A 19599-nucleotide genomic window follows, 5' to 3' on the forward strand; every position below is an offset into this window, starting at 1 on the left:
GCTGTAATACCAGCCAAATAATGTTGGGATATGAACCTGAAGAACTAAGAGATTTTTTCGATCAAGGATATATATCTTGAAAAGAGTAACTCAACAAGGCCAAGTCGCGTATCACTGCGAATATCGAGCAATGCTTTCGAACAACGAGAATCTCAAAGAGCTGATAGAAATATATTTATTCTCAATTTCCTGAGACTGTTTGGCCCTGAAACTTTCTAACTATGTCCGTACATCCTGATCTTCCTCACTCATTCTCGGAAGATTTAATCAACCTGGGGAGGAGGACTTGCCCATCGGAGGCCCTGCGCAAGTACTCTCCCAACAACACACTCATTCCTGCTTGTTCGGCAGCATTGACCCACTCATCGAGGGAAACGACCTGGAAATGTTGCCCCGAGCCCGACTCCATCAAGGGCATAATCTCATCACGTCCAATCTTCGTTTCGCCAGATTCATAAAGATATGTCACAGACTTTGCAGCTGGTTCGCCGACACTAGATTGGTGAACGGCTTCGAGGAGTTGGCTTGCGGCCAACTGTACGGAAATGAGATCGAAAACCCCCGACCATAAGCTCGAGTCTGGCAACTTTTGGGTTTCTTTGGCGAATCGCATGACATTACCCATAAGATCAAGTTCCGGTGCATCGGTACCGGTGATGCTCGATGGGCGGTGTATCCATACGGGGAGCCCGAATTGGCTGTTGATACGCTCCAGGTAAACTTCGCTCACCCACTTGGCGGCGATGTAGCCATCTGTCGGTTGAGACGGAGGAGGAAATGGTGATAGAGACATCTCCCCGAAGCTTTCTTGGGCAGCAAGTCGTGCAACACCAGCCGACGAGACAAAGTGGAATGGAATACGCCGGGGTAATGCAAGTTTGACGAGTTCCTTTGTCGATGCCACATTGATCAGCTTGAGAGTCTGATATGTTTTCATGAAAGACACATCCGCGCCATTGTGAACAATAATGTCTGCACAGGAGAATATCGATCTGGCCTCGGATTCCGAGAGTCCAAGTTGAGGAGCCCCCAGATCACCATAATGCAAATGAACTTTCGGGTGCGCAAATAGTCCAGGTAAATCTGAGGATCGCTTTCTGACAGCAAGACAATGGACGAACGAGACCTTCTCATCTTCTATGAGTCCTCGGAGTATTTCTTTGCCAAAGAAACCAGTTGCCCCGGTAAGCACCACAGTCTTGACTCCCGAGGGGATAATATGAGTGCCACCGTAATTCAGAGATGAAGTGAGGCCGGGTGCGACTTCAACCTCTGTATCCCAATTCACATCTAGCTCAATCGCGGGGCGAGATATGTCTTGGATCCTGGCCGTCATTGCACGTAGACTGCTGGCTTCGAAAAGTTGATACAATTCCATAGACACACCGAGATGCTCCTTGATTAGAGCTTGTAGGTTGACAAGGGCGAGTGAACTTCCACCAACATGGAAAAAGTCGGACTGGGAATCGATTGAGTGGAAGGTAGTAAGTTCCCGCGGTAGTGCTTGTTGCCAGAGCTGACGCAGTGACTGTTCGGATTGGGTGAGAGTGTTGTCGTCAGGCAGCTTGGATGAAATCAACGGAATGGGAAGTCCGCTGACTACGACACGATCAGTCTTACCCGAGGTGTTTTGGGGAATGCTTTCAACTGGAATGATAGCAGCAGGTCGCATATGAGGCGGCAGTGGCAGCTCGTGGGAAAGGCGTGTGAGGTATTGAAGCGCATTTTCAGAATCGTGTGTGGTAGCCATTGTAGCAAAGGCAACAAGGAATTGATCCCCAGATGGAGTAGCATCTGAACGAACGGATACAACGGCTTGTGTGATAGCTCCAGCTGAAGAACTGACGATCGTGGTCTCGATTTCTTCGATATTGATGCGAATTCCCCTCAATTTGATTTGATTATCTCCGTCCATGCGCCCGAGGAGAATAAGACCGCCATCTTGATTGAGCTTTCCGTGGTCTCCGGTGCGGTGGATTGTTGTCCAGTTCTTTTCCCGGAAGAATTTGCTCGCGTACCGATCATTTGAAAAACGTTCAGTTGTTTTGGTGCCGTCAAGATAGCCCTGGGCAACTCCCGCACCACCAACAACCACTTCACCGGGAACTCCGATCGGAACGGGGTTCAAGCTTTCGTCGACAATGTAAACAGAGTAGTTCGGTAGAGTGTAAAGAGCCTGCGCGGAAGAGGTTGCTGTCGAATCCAGCAGGTGGTACGGAATTTCATTGCCCGAGCATGCAATACTGATCTCCGCTGGCCCATAACCATTAATCAGTTTGAGGTCCGGGCGATTAAGACTCTTAATCTCTTTGATCAGGCCATTGGACATGAATTCACCACCGCATACTGCTGTTGACAAGCGAGAGTTGGTCAGGTTGGAGCGACCATGACGCACCCAACCGAGATATTCCGTGGGCGTCGCAAGGGTGCACGTCACATTCTCTGATGCGATGAGTCGTGTGATCGCAACCGGATCGCCTCGTGTGAGATCGCATGCAATCACAAGGGTAGCACCAGAGCATAGGGAAACCATGATCTGCCACAGAGACGCATCCCACGCATATGATGATTGATGCAGAATGGTCTCTGTTCCCTGCTTAAGTGTCCAGACGACACTGGATGACTGAACATGGTGGGCATAGGCTGAATGAGCAATCATGATCCCCTTTGGGACGCCAGTTGATCCACTGGTGTACATGATCACTGCTGTCTGGCTTGGGACAGCCATGTTTCGGACGGCGCGCGCAGTAGAGCCCCTTAGGCTAGATACGTCGATGAGTTTCGCCGTGGTGCGCAAAAGTGCACAGTCAGACATGGAGTTTGTGTCAACCAATACCATCGGTGCTTGTGTTTCTTTCATGATCACCGCAAGTCTCTCCATTCCCACCTTTTTGTCCAATGGAATGTAAGCACCACCAACACGCAAGATGGCCATGAGAGAACATATCCAGTCTGCACTCGGGGACTGGAAAACCGCAACACGGGTGTCTGTGCCAGCTCCGTTGCATAGGAGCTCGTTGGCAATAACATCGATCCGACGCTGGACTTGAGCATAAGTCAAGGAGCTCTCATCGTGATTCTTCAATGCAACACGGTCCGGATAGCGCGAGGCAACCTCATCCAGACGGTGGACTATAGTCATAGACCATTCTTCTCGCAGCTCCGGTCCTGTATAACACCGTAATTAGCGGAATATCTAGAACCAGCAAGGGATAATTGACTTGCCTCGCCCAGCAGCTACTGCCTCCTGGATGTCATCGTTGGAATGTAATGCCGGCCAGGTCACCCGAGTCGCTGGATTTTGAACAAAAGACTGTAGAAGATTGACATAGGAGCTGAGCAGAATTTCAGCATGCTCGATTCCATACAAGGTCTTCTGAACTGTTAGGTGAATCAGCGTCTCGCCGGCGCCGACGTTGCCAACATCCAGACCTAGATCAAACGAAGTTTCGCCGCCGCCCAAAAGTTCGCCAGCGGCAACACAACCGCAGAAACTTCGTGATTGCTCGACCTTGGGTCGGTAGTTGAAGAGTGTTTGGCATAGAGGATTGTGCGATGCAGATCGCGGAACGTTGAGCTCTGTCAAGATCACATCAAATGGCACACGTGAGTGCGCAAATGCACCCTGCGTGATATTCCGAACCTCCTTGAGAGATTCACCAAAAGATTGGCCTGGCTGTTCAGAGAACCTCACAGGAAGGAGGTTTAAGAAAAGTCCCATGCTCCGCAGGACGTCGGCTTCCGTACGGTTTCCATCTCCGAGACCGATAGAAACATCCTTCAGATCAAAGAAACGCAGAAGAAGAGTCTTCCAGATAGCCAAATAGAAGTGGAATGGTGTTGATTTGAACATCCGGCAACATCGGTCAATTGCACCCGACAAACTGGCATCGAGGCGAATCTGGGTAGTATGAGACCCAAATTGAGCAACCTTTGGCCGCATGTGTTGTAGGGCAAATGGAAGAAGAGGAAGTGCTGGTGGAACCTCTTTATACTGTGCTCGCCAGTAAGATAGATCTCCAGCCCAGGCACCCTCTTCGTATTCACGGAGCTGGCGCATAGTAAAGTCTGGATATTGAAGTCCATCTTCGGAAAGGGTTTGGCCTTGATATGCCTTTTCCACGTCTGACCAAAATACCTCGAAGCTAATGCCGTCCATATTGATGTGATGGAAGCCGAAGATTATCCAGTGCTTTTCTTGGTTGAGCGAAAGTAGCTGAACGCGCATGATCTCGCCATCAGAAAGATTAAACACGTGTGCCTTCATCTGTTTAGTGGCCTCTTCAACTTCTATCTCATCGGAGATTTCAGCTTGCTCCAAGTGCAAGGAAGATTTCGTCCAAACGCCTTGCATATGATTTTGCTCGTTGTCGGTGAAGAAGAAAGTACGAAGGGCTTCGTGATGTTGACCAGCGGTGTGTATAGCATTCGCAAATTCGTGAATCTTTAGGTGACCAAACAACTCGAACGTCGGTGTGATGTTGAATGCAGTCTTGTCCTCTATTAGATGTTCTAGAAACCAGAAACGCGACTGCCCGTAAGACATTGGCACAGTTCTTTGGATCTCACGCTTTGAGGTGCCCAGTTCGCCGTCGTCAGTAAAGACAGATGAGGATGTATCGTCATTCTTTTCAGAGTTCGAGTCCCCGGTGATCAAAGACGTCGCGGAGCTACCACTGTACGCGTTTGTTGCGTCCGGTAGTGCAAACTTCAATTCCACGGAGCTGGCTCTGGTCTCTGGAACTATTATGTCCACCGGCAAATCTGCGGGGGGAGCTGTTGCAACCACCGGAGGATTGGATTGGTGCCCCGGTGGTTTGATAGCCTGTTCGCCAAGGATAAAATTGGGAATCAAAGCTTGTGGCAGAGTTTCTGCAGCAGTGGCCAAAAGCTCACGAATCGACGCCGCGTTGAAGATTTTCAGCACCGGCATGTCGACACCCAACTCCTTAAGGAACCACGATCGAAGGTCGACCGCGACCAATGAATCCACACCAAGCTCATCAGGACTCATGTCCAACATAGGCTTACTTGGATCAGCCTGAAGGGCCGACTGGAGCTTCAACAAAAAGCCATCTAAAGACAATGTTTAGTTTGAACTGGGTATAGGATTTGCGATGCGCGTACCTTGCAAGATCTCAATAACTTCCTGATTCGAAGTTGCCTCAAACAAGCGTGTTTTTATCAACACGCCAGATTTCCCTTTCTTGTCTGCCACCACAAGATTGCTAGACTTGTATACCAGATGTTGGAAGATTGGGTTAGAAATCCAACTCTTGGACTCATCATCGTCAATTCTGAGTCCACAGCACAGCTCAGCGCTCCCTACACGCTCCAGGCAGGTGAGGACACCTTCGGCAAACACCTCATGGAAGTCTTGCTCAGACATCCATGTATGGCCGACTCGATAAAGATATGATTGTTGACCCATGTTAAGCTCTCGCGTCACATAGCCGTTACCGACAATAGCGCCAATGTTAATCGCATGTCCTGCCAAGCCACGGTTGCGGCGCTGGGCTGCCAGACTCGCCATAAACATATTCGCGGCATTGTAGGCAACCTGGCCGGGGTTTCCTGTCATCGCAGCCATCGAGGAAAAGAAAACCATAAAGTCCAACGTGTCCTCTGGGAACAATTCGTCCAGCAAAATACTACCTTCGACTTTAGGACCAAGAACTTTCTCAAGACGAGGGAGATCTAAATCAATGAACATTGTGTCTTGGAGCACCATGGCACCCTGTGCAACACCGGCGACGGGCGGCATGGTTGCGCTGATGTTGCGATAAGTCGCTTGAACAGATTCCCGATTCGTTATGTCACTGGATGTGTTAGTTGAGTATGAGTGACTGCAACCCAAAAGGAAAATACAACAAGAGCTTACTTTGAAAAGACTCGGACAGTGCAGCCATTGGCAGCCATTCGTTGCAGCCATTCGTCGCCAATTTTTGGATTTCGACTTGATATCGCGATGTATCGTGCGCCCTGCCCGATCATCCACTCACAAAGTGACAAGCCAAGCCCACCTGTCAGTCCAACTAACCAGTAGGTTTTGTCCTTTGAAAATTTAACCTGTTTGGTAGCAGGGCGAACCTGAACAGCAAATTGTGATTCACCCCATGCAATTAAAGACTGGTCTGCGAGAGGGGATTGTGCACGAATCAGATCCTGCAGGCCTAAAGAAACAAACTTGTGCATATTGACTGGCATCAGGTCGTATTGTGCTCTGTTCCAGGAGTTTTGGAGCTGCATAGCCAATTGGCCTTTGTCTGAGGTGTATTGGGATTGCGAGTAGTTTGCAGTCAGGGTAGTCTCGCTCTCGAAATGGCAGCCTACAGGCAAACAAGTCTTTAAGAGTGTAGTCACATCAGAGCTGCCACCCATGTTGACGAGTCGTGAAATATTGCCAGGTAACTTGCTTAGTAGTTCACGGCGGGTGGAGTTCTGGTGGATTCGAATCCATGGCCACGAGCAATGCCCTTCCTTTGTTGTCAAAAGGACAAGTTGAACACCCTTTTCGTTTGCGAATTTTGTAAGGACCGGTGACAGGGAGAAATCTGGGTCCAGCACAGCGAGAGTCTTCCCCGGTTGAAGCTGTTGCAGCATAGAGAGAGCAAGGAAATGGAAATAGAGGGTGATCATTGATCGAATACCTAGGCTTTCGGAATCTCCACATCGCACCGCTAGGCCATGGGGCACGCTGACTTGAGAGTCCAGTGTATGCGACAGGGCGATCACATAATCCCCATTAGACGTGTTTTTTCCAAGCACCAAGAAGGAATTGTCCGAGGGGGTGATACGGACAGCACGGAGCAAAGAGTGAGTCACATCAATCTTCAAATTATCCGAGAAAGAGGGCGAGACTCGACGGTCCTTTTCTTCAATTTGATATCCAATTTCTTTCGGTTGAATGGTCACCACAGACCCGGCTCGTTCAACCTCTTTGATGATGAGACGCCTCGAGGAATTGTATCGATCATTTCGTCCAGAGTTGAGACGGAACCGAGGAACTTTGAACTGTCCATTCTCCAGCATCAGCTCCCTCTCGTTGGACCACAAGATCCCATCGAGCTGGCCGCTCTGATCCCAAATTTCAGTAGCTTCCAGGTGGAGGAGCTTCGTTGCGATAATATGGGCATCGGCATCATGCAGCGAATGGAAGTTGAGGAAATGGATATGGAGGTGAGTCATCTCCATGGCCAATGTCCGTTGAACTCCAGAAAACATGTTGCCATAGGGGTTCTCCCCTTGGGCGCCGTGTCCCAGCCATAGAACATTCTTACTTTGTTTGAACAGCTCCTGGAATGACTTCAGATCCTCAGATGACATGTTCTTCAGCACTGGCCGATCCAATTCAATCAAACTAATCACTGATCCCATTACAGGCAGGTTTGTTAAGACAAGGTCGCCCAAAGAGCTGGCTGTGTAAATATTGCTGTAGTGGGGACGGACCGCAGTTGTGATATCGGCGACCATATCAGCAGTCAAGGGAGTTTTCCCTCCGATGATTGTCAATGAGTCCACACCCAGCGTCATATGGTTGGTTGCAACGGGATCGCGAAGGAAATTGACACGGTGATCGACAGCTTGGGTGACCATGACGGAAAATGGCAGAGGCGAAGTTCTAGAAGATGGCGCCAAGGCTTCGAAACCAGACAGTCCAGCCTTTTGCATTAGTGCTTCCCATTTCTCCTCCGATACACAAGGGGACAATGTTCTTCCCTCCTCGTAACCTAACCACCAGCCTGGTAGGCCACCAAGAATGAGCCCGAAGCGCATGATATCGGAGTCCGTGAGTTCGAGCATAACCAGATAACCACCAGGTTTGAGTAGCCGGCGAACATTTGTGAGAGTCGCTTCAAGATTTCTGGTGGCGTACAGGGCCAAAGGGGCAATGACAAGGTCAAAGCAAGCCTCTTCATAGCCTTGTTCCTCGATGTCTTTCTCAATGTCCAACGCCTTGAATGCCATTCTGGATTGATAATCGGAGAACCTTTCACGTGCGTCGTCGAACTGCGAGTCCAAAATATCTGTGAATGTGTATGAAGCAAACGATGAGCCCATCGCACGCATGACTCGATCTGAAGTGGCGCCAGCACCGGCTCCTATAATACATCAATTAGTATCAAAGGTGGTTTCGACAATGCGCGTAGACTAACCAATCTCCAAAACGTTAACATGGGGGTATCTGTGGCCGATCTGGCGACCCGTTTGAGCAATAGCATCCAAGTATGCGTCTATGCCAAGTGTTTTGGTATAAAATTCCGCTAACATATCGTCCTGCATCAGAATTTCGAGTAAATTTATATCTCCACGAATGACAGCAGAAAGGTTTTCGCCAACTGCACGCAGCGCTTTGATGTCGATGCTGTCGGAGTGACTATGTAGGTCAGGTCAGTGTGGTTCAATTTCTGTTTGTGAGGTTAATAAGTAGAGTTGAGTTTCTCACCTGTTCAGAATTGGAGTAATATTGTCCATGGTGTCATTGGCCCATTCTGGCTTTGCGAATTTATGCTCACCGTTGGCAACGGACGTTGTGCAATGCTCCACATATGAGAGAAGATGTTTATGGTTCCAAGTAGCATTCGCACGATCTGAGTCCTGAAGCGAATGTTCGAGTTTTTTCAAGTAGAAATGGGCGACGCGTTCGAGATCTATGCCTAGAGAACGGTCTTGAGGAAGCATGTCTGCAGTGTCCTTTCGTTGCTGCAAGGTAGGCCTATCCACATCCCATATCACTTCCGTGAAAAAGGGAACATCATTGGTGGATGTCAACGGACTCAACGGTGTGGTGTGAAGTCCTTCAAGTTGAACCAAAGTATGTCTTCCGTCTGCGGAGAACATATCAACATCGCCAGAGAGTTCTGCGAAGCGGGCGTCCGTGACTGCAGAATAGAATGGCAGTTCTGCACCGGGAGCACCAAGAGCGACGCAAGCGCTCGGGTTGATACGAAGCCTATCGATCCGAGTAGGAAGGTAAAGTGTGCGCAGACGACCATCTCCTGGGAATGAATAAGCAAGCATGATTGACTGAATAGCTCCATCAAGAGAGGCTGGGTGAATGATCAAGGGCTTTTCGGTTTCGGATTCCACTGGAACAGCGATCAAACCCGCTGCCTCATCCATTTTTCTGCGCAGATTGGAAAGCGCCTGGAAGGGTCCAGTGTAGCCAAATCCAAGCTCGGAAACTGAGTTGTAGAATCGGTCGCCTTCTAGTTCCAGGAATGAACCTTGCGGCTTGGCGTGTGGTGGGAAGATATCGTATTTGGGGTCACCCAGAATAATTTGCAAGGTGGCAGATGCATGAAGAGACATGTTGGATGAGCCCTTGTTAGCGTCGGAATGACAGGCAAACGATGCGGACACAGTATTATCCTGAACTTGATCAACCGAAAGCCTGAAAATGGTTTCCACTCCCCCGTTCTCTTCGAGAACCAATGCTTGTCCGATGACCACATCATGGAAGTCGATCAGTTGCACAGAATCCAGGCCGTACTTTTTCATGACAGCCTCGACCGCCGCCGATATGTACCCAGCTGCAGGGAATACCATTTGACCTTGGACCTGGTGATGGGACAGCCAAGAAACCTCCCTAGGGTGAAGATAGTTGCGCCAGCGCAGCTCATTGTCTGTCCCATCGGGACATTTGACGCCCAGTAGGGAGTGGAATGGTTCCTTTTCGGTGCGGATTGCGGTAGATGATCGAGATTCGTGCCAATAAACCCGATCATGATCCCATGAATACGATGGAAGGCCTTTGATAAGCTGTGGTGTTCGAGTGTTTTGCTTTTGCATTGCTTTCATTTCAAACCCTGCAAAATCCACGACACTCTCACCCAAGGCAATCCACAAGGCACCCAGTGCGGATGAGAGAGCCTCGGTGTCGTTTTTGCCGCGGTTCAAGGTCCCGGTGTAAGGCAATGTCTGGCCAGACACTTCCTGAATCGTTTGCATTGCAGGCCCCTTCAATGCTGGATGAGGACCAATCTCCAAAGCCATGTCAAATGGCCCAGCTGCAGCAACTGCATAAGTGACGGCTTGGGAGAATAGTACTGGATTGACCATGTTGTTGCTCCAGTACGTGTCGGCAAGATTATCCTTCACGTTTTCGATCTCGTCGCCATATACACTAGAGATCCAGATAGCACTGCCACTCGGTGGACGCTGAATGGCTACACCACACTTGCGAATCGCTGCGATATAAGGTGCTGAACAGGAAAGCATGTGATGTGAGTGATAGGCTTTATCCACTTTCAACATGCGAGCAAATTTCTTCTCATCTTCAAGGATTTCCCTAGCTTCCTCGATCGCATCCGCGTCGCCGGAAAGTGTGACGCTGGCGGAGGAGTTGCTAGCCGCCACGCAAATTCTGTTCTCGAGTGACGGCATCTCGCACAGCTCCTTTGCATCTTCATAAGATGTTCCTGCGGCCATCATTGCTCCTTTTTGTCCTTCCTTGTCGTTTGCGTATTGAAGAGACCATCCGCGATAATAGGCAATGCGGATTGCATCCTCTTCGTTGACATATCCCGCGGCATAAGCTGCGGCAATCTCGCCAGACGAATGGCCAACGACAGCAGTGAGTTTCAGATTGGCTGCCCGGAGAAGCTGAACCAACGTAATCTGAACCGCGGTACAAAGAGGTTGCGAGAATGCCGCCTCTCCAATACGAGATGAGGACTTGTCTTTCACAAGCTCGTCCCTTAGCGACCAAATAGGGCGATGCTCCGTGGGTAGCTCCTGCAAAGAACGATCGAGAAGGGCGATGCAATCACTGACCATTGGTGAGCTTTCGAGCAGCTCGGCACCCATTCTCGCCCACTGTGCTCCTTGGCCTGTGAACACTCCAAGGAGTTTTGGTTGACGGATACTTCCCGTCTGCGTGCTTGGTGTTATTTTCGAGGATCCTACGGCTTCATCCAGCCTTGCAGCAAGCTCTCCTGGGCTGGATGCGGATACCGACAGCCGTACTGGCAAAGTTGAACGCCGAGAGTTCAAAGTCCATGACAAGTCACGAATATTGACATCTGAATGATTTCGCAGATAACCCGAGTATGCTGCAATGTTGGCGAGAAGCGATTTTTCGGATGAAGCAGAGAAGTTGAATGGTGACACTGTGACGGAGCTGCTATTTGCGCTGTTCCGACCACGAGCAAGCAGGCGCGCATCAAATCCTTCCAAAATTGCGTGCGCATTTGCACCACCAAAGCCAAAGCTGTTGACACTCGCACGGCGAGGGGTGTTCTCTGGGAGTCGAGGCCATTCTTTCGCGACTTGAAGGATTTGAAGGTCGTTATAGAAGGGGCGTACTGTCGAACTCAACTCATTGAGCAATAGATTTGGTGGGATGACAGCATGCTGTAAAGCAAGCGATGCTTTGAGGACGGCTGCCAATCCAGCCGTGCCCTCGGTGTGACCAATCACGGTTTTGATGGACCCAACATACAAGGGGTCCTCCTGGTTACCATCACGCTGGTATTTGGCTGCTTGTCCAAAGAATGCAGTGCTTATGGCCTCCGCTTCGACAGGGTCACCTGCCGGAGTTCCTGATTTGGTCAGTATGGCCCTATATATTTTCATCTTTATTTCGTTATGACTTACCGGTACCATGAGCCTCGAAATATTGTGGTCGGTCGGTGGGTTTGGAAAGATCGAGTCCAGCTCGAGCATATGTCGTCCGAATCAGCTCTGCTTGAGCCATAGGGTTTGGCATTGTAATTCCTTTGGTTCGACCGTCTTGATTGGCACCTGTCTCCCGAACGATGCACTCGATGTGATCCCCATCCGCCAATGCTGCACTCAACGGTTTGAGGATGACGGCAGCGATTCCGTCACCACGTGCATATCCATCTGCGCCTTTATCCCACATGCGCGAGCGGCCGGTTGGGGAGAGCATTTTCAACTTGCTCTCTGCAATGTATTGCTCCGGTCCCAGCAGGAGATTAGTTCCTGCTGCCACCGCAACATCAGTCTCGCCACTTCGCAAGCTCTGTACAGCCTGGTGTAGGGCAACCAGACTAGAAGAACACGCCGTGTCGATGGTCATGGAAGGTCCGCGCCAGTCGAAAAAGTAGGATACTCGATTAGAAAGAATGCTTCGAGCAGTTCCCGATGCAAAATAAGTCGGAAAGTTCTGCACATCCCGACCTAGCATATCGGCATAGTCATTGGTCATCAAACCAACATATACAGCGGTGTTGGACCCTTGGAGCTTTTCCATAGGAATACCAGAGGTTTCAAGTCCCTCGTAGACAGTTTCGAGCAACAGCCTTTGTTGGGGGTCGATCGAGTTCGCTTCCACTGGTTTGGTTCCAAAGAATTGGGCGTCAAAGAGTCGATGGTCGTCGGACAGCAAATAGGAGTGTCGAACATTCGTAGTGCCATGGTGAAGGCCATCGGGGTGGTAGAAGGCTTTGGTGCTGAAGCGGCTTTCTGGAATCTCGCTAAGAACATCTCGAGGCGCTTTGAGCAAGTCCCATAGCTTGGAGGGTGTTGTTGCATCGCCAGGAAACCGGCAAGCACTTCCCACGATGGCAATCGGTTCCCCGATGTGCTGAATATCGCCTGTCATTGTGTAGTTCAGGTTTCACTGACTCTGCACAGGGCTGGTACGACGAATGTGTGACTGCTCGGATTGCAATGAAAGGTCTATAGGGTATCAATAAAGGACAATCGGGACAAGATTTTCTCCGTGGCATTCAAATTCCAGTTGCCAGCGACGGGGAGCGGTACATATCAATTTGCCGAGGCTCGCTTTGGTTGTCAGATTAGGGGAATTCGGACATCCAATCTCGCTGTCAGCTTGTTATTGCTTTCAGCTGGTTCCGACTCCGAGGACTGCCTCCGGGGTTGGCATATGAAACGAGACAAATCATGATGAATGTATGGGATCCACCAGTGTTTCGCCATGTGTGCGGTGCAAATTCATGCATTTTCCTGCTTCATGTTGCACTAGAAATCCAGAAATCCTGCGCTCGTAGGATTCCAGGGGTTGCCAATCTGTCTAGTTTGAAATATCAAGACCGAGTCCGAGGCCGAAGAGCACTGCCCTGTCGCATTTGCATGTTTGAGATATCGTCGAGATAACTCCATCCACAACTTGTCACCTGGGCACATGCTGCCCAGGTGGCAAGTCTAGCCAACTATTCTTGTCTCTACAACAGGTCGAGACCGTAAGCCCTTGTCTATGGCGAATGCGGTCCATGATAGTGTGGTATTGCAAAAGAAGCCCCCGAAGACACGTTGCGCCTCCATAATCATATTCCTACAGAGTACACACTCGGTAGATTCAGCACCATGGTTAAACTCTGAGATAGACTAAATACATACCTAGGCCGGGATCATTCCCACGCTTCAGTCCTTAACCACATTTCCACGTGCGATTAATCTTTGTCAATTTGAGTCCTAGCCTCAAAAGTATTCGAGTTTGAACTGTTAATGTCCGACGATGGCTGCATATTGTAGTTTGAACGAACAACGCGTGGCAAATAAGCGTGGTCCAGGGAGCTTGTGTTTTTCACTGCCCTATCCCCCTATAGGCAACATGTAAAAATATGTCATACCCTCTCTAGGCAGGAGATAAAAATATAACTCACACTATGTGGGACGCGGCTGGGATCAGGATAGGCAAGAGGGGAAAATCAGGGCCGGACTTGCTGGGAACAAATATGCATAGAGAAGGCAGGAAACGGAAGGAGGTAGCAGGGATTGAGAGAGGATACCTAGGAGATAGCAAAATCGGAGAAATCTACATGCATCTCCCAATCATGCCCGGATGTTGCGCATGCAGACGGGACGGCTCGCGTAGGCGTCTCAGGCACCAATTGTGGCCTAAGGCCTCAATTTCTTTATAACTAATATTGGCAGCAAAAAGAGAATAATGTAACTCACTTGCCGATAGGATGAGTCATTTCGCATATATTGTGCCGCATATGGCGACTAAATTTAATAGATATACACAAATTCATCATTCTCCCGATCAGTCAGATCCTGGAACGCATTGTCTCCAACTTGCACAGTCTCATGTCCAGCCTCCTCTAGGGTATCCTGCATTTCGTGATAATTATTTTGCATCGAAAGATCAACAATTTCAGCTCTCTTGCCATTTTGGACACGGCGACGAGCTTGTTGTTTGTTCAGGTACCATAGGTTGGCCCACTGAATGACAACAACAGCAGCCAAGGCGCTAAAGATGCCGAGACATGCGCGCAGGCCTGGTTGGTAGGCTGGCTTATCCTTCTCGTTGAAGAGTAACGGACCAATGATATTTCCTGCCGAGCTTGCTGCGTTGTACAAACTCATGATGACAGATTTCTTGGTGGTTCCTGCCGTGTTGCCGATGATCCAGGTGACAATCAATGGATTACCGCCAAATAAGAATGCAAGTAGATAGTAGCCAGCAAGCAACTGGCTCTGCACAGACTGGGTCCGAGGCACCGCATACAAAATTGATAGACCAGCTATCACGGGCAGCATGAAACCCGCGATGATAGCACTCTTCAGACGAGCGGTTTGGGCAAGATAACTTGCTAGCAGAATGATGAGGAATTGCAACGCGCCAAATGGCATGGTCAGTAGAGTTGTCCTATATTTATCGTAGCCAAGGCCGCTTAAGATCAGTGGACCGAAGATGTTGGTCACGCTGGCGCCGATGTTGAGGAGCATTGCCATTCCAATCCACAGATAAGTTTTGGGCTCTAAGCAAGCCTCAAGCACATGACTGAACTTGAACTCGGTGTTTCCGGTTCCAGTCTGGTTGGCTCGGAGGCGCTCGATTCCTTGAGCTTTCTCATCCTCGGTGAGGAACCGAGCGGTGGATATATCGTTGTCCAAGCGCCAGTAGACGATTGGAGCAGATGCAACGGTTATCAGGCCGACAACAAGAAAAATGCTAGAAGCGAGTCAGAATATACCACTTTGGAGGGTTTGAGTTTTGGATTCCATACATCTGCCATGATTTGAATACGTCCGACTTTATTTGAGCCAGTCCGTATGATAAAGCAGCTGCGACGATGGTTGCTAAGCCATTTGTGCTATACCACGCAGCGATACGGATCGGTTGCTCTGCACGGCGGTACCATTGACTCGTGATGACACCAAAGAGAGGGAGACAGCCGGCCTCGAATAATCCGAGGAAAAATCGAGCGGCCATCAAGGAGTTGAAGTTGTGGCATGCAGCCATACATGTCTGCGCAATTCCCCATCCCAGGCATAGCGATGGCATAAGGATTTTGTGTGGAACCTTGACAATCAGGTACGAAGAAAATGGTTGCCAGGCAAGTTGGGCAATGGGTGAGATGGAGCCAACCAGCGAATATTCGTTGCCGGTAAGGCCTGTGTCTTTCTGTAAACCGAACGTTGCGCCGTATCCCAGGACTGTCTTATCGAGAATCTGCAAGAAGTAGACCCAGGCAAGTACAACAAGAATAGTTCGGTCGGTCTTGCGGCAGATACGCTTGCTGTCTTCTTCTGTCAAGGCGACACGTACAATCCCACTATTATCCACGAGTTTGTCCCCCTTGTGCTGCTCTGCCGATTCATCGTGAACAACATTTGGTTTGGACATGGTTGGGTCTTGCATTGTAGGAATGTAGAGAACCCTTAGGCCTTGGCTGACTGAATCAAGGGTCGAAGCATATATATATAGGTCAGTTATAGCACCCCACGTCCTCAGGGCGGCACCTTCGTCATCAAGTCTATGAATTCTGGTTTTCCCCATGTTCCCCCACGCCTCCACATCCCCCACGAAAAGTTTAACCCTGCCCACATATCAGCCAAGCTATTTAGCGAACTAACCTTGCCGCATATCGATTAGTGCTTTCTGTGTCTTCCAATCGATTAGAATATCCTTGTTGCTTGACACAGACAACGCATCGTGGAGCTTCAGAGTGGAGATCTCCATTCGGCCATCCCGTTATTACCGAGACCAACCGAAACTCGGGGGTCGTGGGGGTGAACCCGTGACATGAGTACAGGACCACATCAGATGTTTTCCATCTGACATTCGGGTACTAAAGTGAATCGTCGGTGTCTGCCGTCGGCTCCTTTCCCGTATATTGTCATTGCAAATGCCGACGACTGGCCGGAAATATATATCGAAAATAATTATTCCCTTTTAGTAGTATCAACTGCAAGATTATATATATCTCTCCGGGTATTTAACAAATATGCTTCAGATCCACTCCCCCAGAATAGAGAAATTCAACCCTGGTTATTCTGATTACTTAGCTTCGTTAATTGTTTACTCTTTACTCCGCATGCTTTTCGTCCATGTCTTGGTTACATTTTGGGACCGGTCAAGAAAATGTCGAGAACAAACTTTGGGGGAGTTTGTTTTAAATCATATTATCAGGAGGGATCAATACTTAAAAACGTGACTCAGAAAGCATAAGTGGTCAAATTTGCCGAGAACAAGCTGCCATACAGTTCAGCTGACCTCTGTCTCCACAGTTGAGCTGACCGGTGATCCCCCATTATTTCCTTACAAGACGCAGTTCACCCAACCTGTGGCCCACTTAAATCATGTGACCTGGCTCTTATCTTATCTGACCGGTCAGTTCAACCATGGACAGATGCAGATAATGTGACTAGGTTGTGTCCTGAGTCACATGACACTTCAGGCACACAGGCACCGAGGAATTAAAGCGCCAAGGTGAATACTCCCTAGTCCCTAAACAGAAGACGCGTCTCACATTTATTGCAACATTCGAGATTCAATCATTTGGTGCAAATGCTTCATAGTACTCACATCTATCTCACTATATTATACTCTGTGCACCACCGCGCAACATTTATAGTCATTTCCCTTCTAACGAACCCGAACATTTCTCGATTTCACCACGTTGATACATGCGATATTTCGAGAATGCCCGACGACTACTAGACGCTACTCTTTGAGTGCATCATGACCCCAGTTTTTGAGCGATCGATAACTCTTGCTACTTGTGTCGTGCTTGGCTTGCTCCTCTTGTGCTAGATGGCGCTTGCAGTATGAGACCACGCGACGCATGTGGTCAATGTCTTGATCGCTATAGTCGGACGGGTTCGCAGTGGGATTGTGCTCGAGGATCCGCACAATCCGTCGGCCACTATCACCATCTTTAGCTCTCGTTTCTATTTGCCAGGCGCTGGAATTCTCCGACCGAGGGCGACCAATGGATGGAGTACTGACTGACCTTTCATGACCAATAGTCTCCCCTGAACTGCTCACCCAACCCGATGTCTGTGATTGCTCTTCTTCGAGCCAACCGCGAAGCTCAGTTGGACTCATGTTTACGAGATTGTTGAACTCGCTGGTTAGATTGTCAACCGATATTGTTTATCAAGTCTGCCTGTTTAAGGGGAAAGTACTCAATCAAGGTGTCTCTGTCCTTCATTGTTTCAACTGTGGAACTATCCTGATGAGAATTGAATCTTGGATTTCCCGTTGGTTGCGACTTGATTTCGCTTTTATAGAAGTGTTTGCAAAGCTGAATTTGACGTCATAGCGGCGGAAGCACATAGGGAAAGGTATTCCAAGGTTGCTATGTCACGATGACAACCTTGGGAGGCTCCCCGGGTGGTTCCCGTGGACATCCTGGAGGCCTGAAATAACCATGAAAGGCTAGTCCCTAAGTAACTACCTTATGCACAATATAGTACGGAGTATGTAGCACGCATCTCGCACCCAAGACGAGAGAGATCTAGAACTACTATAAAGTACGATCTAAAAATGTCAAGTGCACTGGTAAGGATACAAGAACTATCTATAGAACTACGACAAGATAGACTGGCTGAGGTCACGGGACCTATCAGCAGTAGCATTGACAATTAGCAACACAGGGTAGATCCGCGGAGATGTAGGATCTCAACACCACATCCTTATCTTGCCAAGACCTTCAATTTTGATAACTCATTCTCTTTTGACTCGACGAATTTTCGCAGTGTGAATTTGCTCGCTAGTCAGTCATTCGGTCAACAAGCTTAAACTCTTATCTGAGCTCAATCATAATAAGGATGCCGGAACTATTTGCAAGCAACCATGCAAGGGAGGATTCCCGCCGAGGTGTGAGAGATAAGCATCCATTGCACCAGGAAGGGAATTCTCGGACCAAAATGTTATGATTTTCCTGGCCCTCCAGATTTATATGTCTGCTTTGCCCACAAAACGATTGCTACCAATTGATCCAATAACATCTCCAACGGAGTGCCATTGTCTTCTGATAAAAATGACTTTCGATGCGCTCTCTCCCCAAGAGGTGGTTGAGGCCGTTTCAAAACTAGGCGCACATAAGGGGCATATGCGACTGGACAAGGTGTTTTTTAGTGCAGTATCAGCTGGCTGTATACTTGCATTCGCCTGCGGGACTACTCTTAGTACCAATGCCACACCCTGGTTTCAAGAGAATGCCCCAGGTTTGATGCGGACAATCAGCGCCTTGGTGTTTCCTTACGGTCTGTGTATGATCCTCTTAACAGGTGCAGATCTTTGCACTGGATCCTTTATGGTATGACTACCGGCGAAACAGACATAATGAACATGATTGGGATCGTCAAGTGGCTAACGTGCGTACTAGTTTACTTCGGTTGCTGCGCTCCATCGGCGCTTGTCTTGGTCAAGAATGTTGCTCCACTGGGCTGTGACATTCCTCGGCAACCTTGCCGGATCCTTATTTGTCGTGGCTATTATATTCGGCTGTACGCAATTGACTCTCGCTTCCCTATTGCTGTAAGCCAATGTGACTAATGTTGGACTTCTAGATGGAAATACCTTTTCCGCAGAGCCGTTCAAGTCCGCCGTCATTTCGTTCGCTACAAAAAAGCAGGTCACCCCTGACTTCCAAATGATATTCCTGCGTGGCATTGGATGCAACTGGCTAGTATGTTTAGCTTGCTTCTTTGGTATCCAAGGTCGCGATCTGGCATCCAAGGTTATTGGAATCTGGTTGCCAACCTTTGCGTTTGTCTCCCTCGGCTTCGACCACGTCGTTGCAAACATGACATTCATTCCATTGGGTATCTGGCTGGGAGCGCCACAGATTACGACTAGCCTCTACATCTGGAAAGGCATCATTCCGACCTTGTTGGGAAATATCATCGGCGGAGGTGTATTTTGTGGTCAGTACCCTCACCTATATTTGCTTAGGAGCATCCGACCTGACGATAAGTATAGGAACTTACTATTGGTACATGTACCTGCTCGATCTGAACACTCTGCCTTTATATGGCGAGAAGAGAACTCGAAGTAGCTCATTGAACTCAGTATTGAGCTCAGATCGAACAAGCACTAAGCAACCGGACGTTGAGGCATCCGCTGCAGACTTTGACACCCAGAACCCACATATGAATAAATAGAGTTAATGGAAATAGATTTAATGAAGAGAGGCTCAATTGAATTATAATACAAAATTTATCTATCGATTCTCCGATATTTTTAATCACAGCCTTAATTGGAGTTTGGAGCGTTTATCGAAGCATATAATTTCTACATCGATGTCCTACTCTCCAAACTCCGATATGACACAGCGCCGATCAATCTTATTTCTTATGTATTCAATTCGCCAAGAATTGCGATTATATGGATACATATTGCGTGATGCCAGATTTGGTATATTTCGGCTTATT

General features: G+C 48.8%; 4 protein-coding genes across 4 annotated transcripts; 1 reads left to right on the forward strand and 3 right to left on the reverse strand.

Moving 5' to 3' along the window:
• Positions 1–244: 244 nt before the first annotated feature.
• Positions 245–12568, reverse strand: N7517_006417 (Acyl transferase/acyl hydrolase/lysophospholipase; the record flags this gene model as incomplete). Its single annotated transcript, XM_056724147.1, has 7 exons — positions 245–3168; positions 3226–5076; positions 5128–5819; positions 5882–8102; positions 8157–8377; positions 8447–11543; positions 11599–12568. The coding sequence occupies 7 exons, from the start codon at positions 12566–12568 to the stop codon at positions 245–247; spliced, it is 11976 nt and encodes a 3991-aa protein (XP_056580397.1).
• A 1373-nt stretch (positions 12569–13941) lies between these two features.
• N7517_006418 (putative MFS transporter) lies at positions 13942–15577 on the reverse strand (the record flags this gene model as incomplete). Its single annotated transcript, XM_056724148.1, has 2 exons — positions 13942–14887; positions 14943–15577. The coding sequence occupies 2 exons, from the start codon at positions 15575–15577 to the stop codon at positions 13942–13944; spliced, it is 1581 nt and encodes a 526-aa protein (XP_056580398.1).
• A 1305-nt stretch (positions 15578–16882) lies between these two features.
• N7517_006419 (DUF3140 domain-containing protein) lies at positions 16883–17266 on the reverse strand (the record flags this gene model as incomplete). Its single annotated transcript, XM_056724149.1, has 1 exon — positions 16883–17266. The coding sequence occupies one exon, from the start codon at positions 17264–17266 to the stop codon at positions 16883–16885; it is 384 nt and encodes a 127-aa protein (XP_056580399.1).
• Positions 17267–18203: 937 nt separating this feature from the next.
• N7517_006420 (formate/nitrite transporter family protein) lies at positions 18204–19329 on the forward strand (the record flags this gene model as incomplete). Its single annotated transcript, XM_056724150.1, has 4 exons — positions 18204–18482; positions 18552–18672; positions 18736–19092; positions 19148–19329. The coding sequence occupies 4 exons, from the start codon at positions 18204–18206 to the stop codon at positions 19327–19329; spliced, it is 939 nt and encodes a 312-aa protein (XP_056580400.1).
• Positions 19330–19599: the final 270 nt, after the last annotated feature.

This window comes from Penicillium concentricum, assembly GCF_028827145.1.
Source record: "Penicillium concentricum strain IBT 3081 chromosome Unknown utg000002l_segment0_segment0, whole genome shotgun sequence".
In the NCBI taxonomy this organism is placed as follows: Eukaryota; Fungi; Ascomycota; class Eurotiomycetes; order Eurotiales; family Aspergillaceae; genus Penicillium; species Penicillium concentricum.